This window comes from Salvelinus sp. IW2-2015, linkage group LG30 (assembly GCF_002910315.2).
Source record: "Salvelinus sp. IW2-2015 linkage group LG30, ASM291031v2, whole genome shotgun sequence".
NCBI lineage: Eukaryota > Metazoa > Chordata > Actinopteri > Salmoniformes > Salmonidae > Salvelinus > Salvelinus sp. IW2-2015.
Window position 1 is genome coordinate 8,001,417 of NC_036869.1, and position 5,475 is coordinate 8,006,891.

At 42.0% G+C, this 5,475-nt stretch overlaps 2 protein-coding genes across 3 annotated transcripts; one reads left to right on the forward strand and one right to left on the reverse strand.

Moving 5' to 3' along the window:
• Nucleotides 1-414: 414 nt before the first annotated feature.
• LOC111955196 (NADH dehydrogenase [ubiquinone] iron-sulfur protein 6, mitochondrial) lies at nt 415-2,449 on the reverse strand. The gene is made up of 4 exons (XM_023975341.2): nt 2,072-2,449; nt 1,575-1,628; nt 980-1,102; nt 415-560 (listed from the first exon to the last, which is right to left on the reverse strand). Exons 1-4 carry the CDS (start codon nt 2,213-2,215, stop codon nt 492-494), a joined length of 390 nt encoding a protein of 129 aa, XP_023831109.1. The 5' UTR covers nt 2,216-2,449; the 3' UTR covers nt 415-491.
• Nucleotides 2,450-2,541: 92 nt separating this feature from the next.
• Nucleotides 2,542-3,548, forward strand: LOC111955197 (large ribosomal subunit protein bL36m). Of its 2 annotated transcripts, none has more exons than XM_023975344.2 (2): nt 2,542-2,630; nt 3,066-3,548. In XM_023975344.2, the coding sequence occupies exon 2, from the start codon at nt 3,080-3,082 to the stop codon at nt 3,458-3,460; it is 381 nt and encodes a 126-aa protein (XP_023831112.1). In that variant the 5' UTR covers nt 2,542-2,630; nt 3,066-3,079; the 3' UTR covers nt 3,461-3,548. The 2 variants fall into 2 exon arrangements, with proteins under 2 accessions (XP_023831112.1, XP_070292165.1); XM_070436064.1 differs by having other exon boundaries at nt 2,544-2,634.
• The last annotated feature ends 1,927 nt before the right edge of the window (nt 3,549-5,475 follow it).

Below are 5,475 nucleotides of genomic sequence, written 5' to 3' on the forward strand. Positions count from 1 at the left end.
TTGCCACGTACACAATAAGTCTTTAATGCCTTGTCAAAACTAACCCCATCACAGCTTCTACAGTAATCACAACACCCTGTCTGTCCTGTACCTTGTTGTTTCACTAAATCATTTACTATTGCATGAACACTTTTGACAAATCAGCCAATGCTGCCCTCTGGCAGTGAGACAGGGAACTGTAAGATCGAAAAGTAACGATTATTCTTTTCTGCAAGGTCCAGAAACACAACTCATTGCAAACACTTGAGAAATAGATGCAACACATTTTAAACCAAGCCATCTAGAAAGAGTATTGTGCCATTTACTAGTCTCTCATGGGAGCCTTGACTTGGGTCTGGGTGCCAAGACTAGGCATTTACCAACTGATGAAGCTTCCATAAGAATATACACCACATCATAGAAACTGATACAGACTGAGGAGAAAAGTAGATATAATTTATTAACCAGGATGACAGACTACAGAGAGAGAGAGAGAGGACTGAGAATGCATCTCAATGATGATGGGTCTGTTTGAACTGCAGTCCACAGTAGCCACATGTGCCCACTTTAGTTTCTTTATCCTGGAGAAACAGACAGAAAACAGACATTAGCACAATGGAACACCCCCCAAAAAATGGACCAAATCACTAAGTAGCGTGAAGCTGAAAAATAGAAACGACCCGATGTAAAAGCCTGTTGACTTGATTCGTGCAAGTCACCGAGCGCAGCCTTGAACTCAGAGCTGACTCCAAAGCATTGTGGAGCCTGGCGCAGCCGTACTTTCAGGGCTTGTGCCTCCACAATGGCTTGCACGGCGCAATGTCATTCTTGCGCGAGTCATGTAAATTGGACTTGAGCACACATGAGCGCACATTGAACTGAAATTGAATACAGGATCTGCGCTCGTGCTTGTTATGTAGTCACAGCTTATGAGTTCTGACTTCGACACCACTAACTAGTGTACATTATAGGGACATGTGCACTACAGAGACGTCATTACCAGGTTGATGTAGACTTTTGGGTGGCCCAGTGCTCCTCCACCCCCATCACATGACACCACTCTGGCCTCTATGCCACTGACTGGCTCTTCAGCCACCAGCTTGATGGCAAAGTTCTTGTTCACCTTGAAAACACACAGCACAAACAGTACCATCAGTAGCTTACACTCTGTTTTGTAGTCCAAATTCCTTCTCAGCGGAATACTAAATATGCATTGTAAATCTATCAATGGCCACTTTGCAATGTAAAGAGGCTCTAGGCCTTACTTCAACAGGTATGAATCATAGGACTCAACTTCTACATTTTCCCCCCACCTTTATTTAACCAGGTAAGCCAGTTGAGAACAAGTTCTCATTTACAACTGCAACCTGGCCAAGATAAAGCAAAGCATTTCGACAAAAAAACAACAGAGTTCCACATAGGATAAACAAAAGTACAGTCAATAACAGAATAGAAAAATCTATATACAGTGTGTGCAAATGGAGTAAGGAGGTAAGGCAATAAATAGGCCATAGTAGCAAAGTAATTACAATTTGGCAAATTAACACTGGAAAGTCACACGGCAACTATGGCCCTTTCAGACAATGTCGTTTTACCTCTTTCTGTCGGCCCACGAACCTGGCCCGCCTGGGATCATTTTCATCATACACCTGAAACAACATGCAGACACTGTTCTGGAACACATCTATTACAATCAGATATAGCTGATCACATTCTACACATACAATACATGATCACAGTAAGGTTATCATCTCACAACCATCAATAAAATAGTTATGTAAACTCTGACACTCCAACTAGTTAACTAAAGTGGCATCTGCCTTTGCTCTTACTAGCTTTTATCGTGATAAAATTGCCAATACTTACTGACCGTGAATAAACGCCTAACTACCCCACTAGTGGGTGAGCAGCTATTTAGCTGGTGACCACAACTCAAAGCTGGACCAACGGTCAAATCTTAATTGACAACCCCAACATCGGACACTTTTGCCAAACGTTAGCTAGTGGTGTTAGTAGGTGTCGTTAGCTTGGTAGCTAGCGAGTAACTACATATTTTCGGGGTAACCAACACAACCTAACGTTTGAGCCTTACTTGTCCGGTGTGGGTAATTTGCTCTCCAGTGGTCGACGCTTGTAAACTGTAGCGCCGTAGAGAAACCGCCGAGGTCTTCAAAGGCGATACAAGCGCCTTAGCATTTCTACTGAAGGACAGAATCCGATGCACAGCGGCAGCCATGTTTACAATGGACTCTATACCCAAGATGAGGGAGCTTCTCCGACCTCCAAAGACGACCGCCTGGTCCTAGTGCTATGAATTTCATAAAGTATTCACGAATCGTTTGCAACCAACAGTAACATAATTATTATATTAAGGAATTAATTATTTTAAATACTTTGTAGTTAATCAATTCTGCAACGCGTTACAGTTTAAATGAAAGCGAGAAAGTGTATTTAGTGGGGCACAAATTCTCCCTATTGGTGCTCTACGACCCAGCGCACGCGCTGTGACTTTTCTCAAAGTCATTTACGTCACAGTCAGGAAGCAGGGATATCTCCGTGCGAGAGTAATCCTTCTTCGGCAGTGTTGCTTTGATTAAACGGTGCATTTCAGGAGTTTATTCCCAGCTCTAACCCGTTCTTATAACTGAAAGGTTGGTGCATATTATGTTACATTCATAAATGTATTTTGATCAAGTACTGGTACTGCCTAATTGGGCAGTAGAAAGATGATCGCGTCTGGCCTTCAGAATCCACCATGCTGCATGAATCATGCACTGTATAGCTTGATAGAATCTGCAAAGAAATTATATATATATATATATTATATAACATTAATATTATCCAGGATAAGCAATGCATAATAGGCACTGCATATTATATTTCTATCTGCATTGTTTTGATTGCCTCTACTCCTTCAATACCACTAGTAGCTGAAAGGACTGGATGGATTTCCACCATATTGCTTTTACCTATCATGTTCTGTCAGATCAGTGATAATGAAGGAATGGAAAGAACAAAGCAACTAAAAACTATTGAGATATGTCCTAAAGTGTGTGTGTTTATGTTCTCTCTCTCTCTCCGGGCAGGTGTTGGTGACAGCATGGCTCCACTCCTGTTGAACCACCTCGTCAGCTCCCTAACCCGCCATCTGACCCGGATCACCCTCAGCCGAACCTACCCTATCACCACCACCACCATCATCTCCCGATGCCTTTCCTCCCTTACATCCTACCCAGTCAGAGTGCTCCTGACGCCAGGTAGACCCATCCAGCCCTTGGCCTTCTCCCCTGGATCTTCTTCCCAGGGCCGGGTCGCCCTCCAGGGCCAGTGTCAGCACCTGGGCTGCCTCCAGCCCGCTGTAGGGATGAAAACCAAGAGTGCTCTGAAACGCCGCTGTAAAGACTGCTTCTTTGTGGTGCGGCGGGGACGTCTGTTTGTGTTCTGTAAGGCTCATCCCAGACACAAGCAAAGGCAGGGATGAGGTGGTGATGATTTGTGTATGGTCCTGTGAATTGTTTGTTACTTGAATTGTATTGCCACATTAAAGTGTTTGGATGCACCTTTCCCTATCTCTCTCTCACCACCACCTTCTTGTCTTCTCTCTTTCTCAACAAGTCCTCTTCTGCCCTTCTGTTATACCTTTGAAAACTACACAGTAGAGAAGAAGCTATTCTGATACATGTACAGCTGGCAGCCTAAATGCACTATTACCTCAATGGGGAACATTTTGCTACTATGAGAGCTAGCTCCTCTGCTAATAGTCGCTAAGAGCTAATGCACCCATTCATTATTTAGGGACTAAATTATGCTGATCTAATAGAGAGCCATTTGGTCTCCTGAACCTCATTTATGTGATATGAGGAATCAGGAGTAGTTCTCTATTATCCTTGTTCCAATCCTCATCCATAGCTAGGAGACAGTGTGAGGGTAGCAATAGGCTAGTGGTGTATTCATTACACAGATTCTGTTACAAAACATTTCTTAATTGGAATGAAATGGGAATGGACCTACCAGAATTTGTCCAATAGAAACGCTTGTTTAACTCTGTTTGCTTCCGTTTGGTTTTTAAACAGTAAACGGCTTCCGTAATTAATAAACCCCAGTAAATGCATTTTTATGTCCACTGTTCAAGTGCTGTCCATCACCACACTATGGCGCCAAAACGTCAGCTCACAGAACCCTAGAAAATCATGCCATAAATATCCACATACAATATGCATCAAGGACAAACACTTTCCTCTGCCCTATTCTCCAAGATTATGACCTTTCAATGAGGATCGAAAGGTTCGATAGAGCTTAATAATTAGGAGAACAATTAACGCTACCAAGTTTTTGGTTGCAATGGAAGTCATTAGGAAGATCAAATACCCAAGGTCTAATTTGCCTATTGCTTTCCTCTGCACCAATCATTTCTATTCCTGGACTCAATGTAATTATTTAACTACTCACTGCTTTTTGTGAGCTGTATAAAAACTACGTGTATCCATGCTGACATGTAATTTAGATTCAAGCAATTATCCAACATATAGCCTACATTTGAAAGTGGAATAAAGCTTCTCATTTTGACTAATTGCAGCAGTGAGACGTTTAGCCACGTCTTGTATTATGTATGCTAGGGATGGGCAACTGGTGGCCCCCATTTTGTAGGCCCACACACCAATGAAATAAATACATATATACAGTATTTTTCTTGGGGGGGGCGACTCAGTCGGGGTCTCAACTTACTGTTGAGAGTTAGAATACACAAGGTGGAATTTCGAAATTTGGTTGTGCGTCAGCAGTACCTTTAATTGCAGTGGGCTAAATCGGGGTCACACAGAGTGATTCTTGGTAGTCTTAAACAAATCCACTTAGAAACAAAGTGTACACCTCACACACATGGTTATGCGCTTAGAAAAAGAAGACACCGGTACCATGTCAGATATAGAGTTGAAATGTATTCAATTGTGAGTTTGGATCACAATATTACACTTTATATACATCACAGAAGACTGAAATATAACAAAACTATTTGACATAGAAACACTGAATTTGTCAGGTTTTTAAAAATGAAAAATATATTAATAACATTCCACCCATGAGGCCAAATAGGGCACTTTTGGTCAATGACTGCAGGAAAGGCCTAATTAGCCATGTCCAGTTTTTTTTTCCATTGGTAAGTTAGTCTAGCAGCCATGGTTGCTTTACCGACCGGGGCCCATTGATTATCATATTAAAAACGGCAAACATTTAGCTGTAAAACTGCAAAAGAAAATATGCACCCCATGGCGAAATGAAATGAGTTAGAAAATTGCAAAATCACCCTTCCACCCCATGGCAAAATGTGTAGAATTGCAGGAAATGAACTTTAAAACTTAATTGTTTTGTTTTAGCTTACTAGGGGGGCCACTAAAATGGGGTGTAGGGGGCACCGCGTCAAAGTTGCACATCCCTGATCTATGCAAACCAGATAGTCATGACCTTGTTACAGTTAGTGCTAGTTTGAGTCTGATGTTT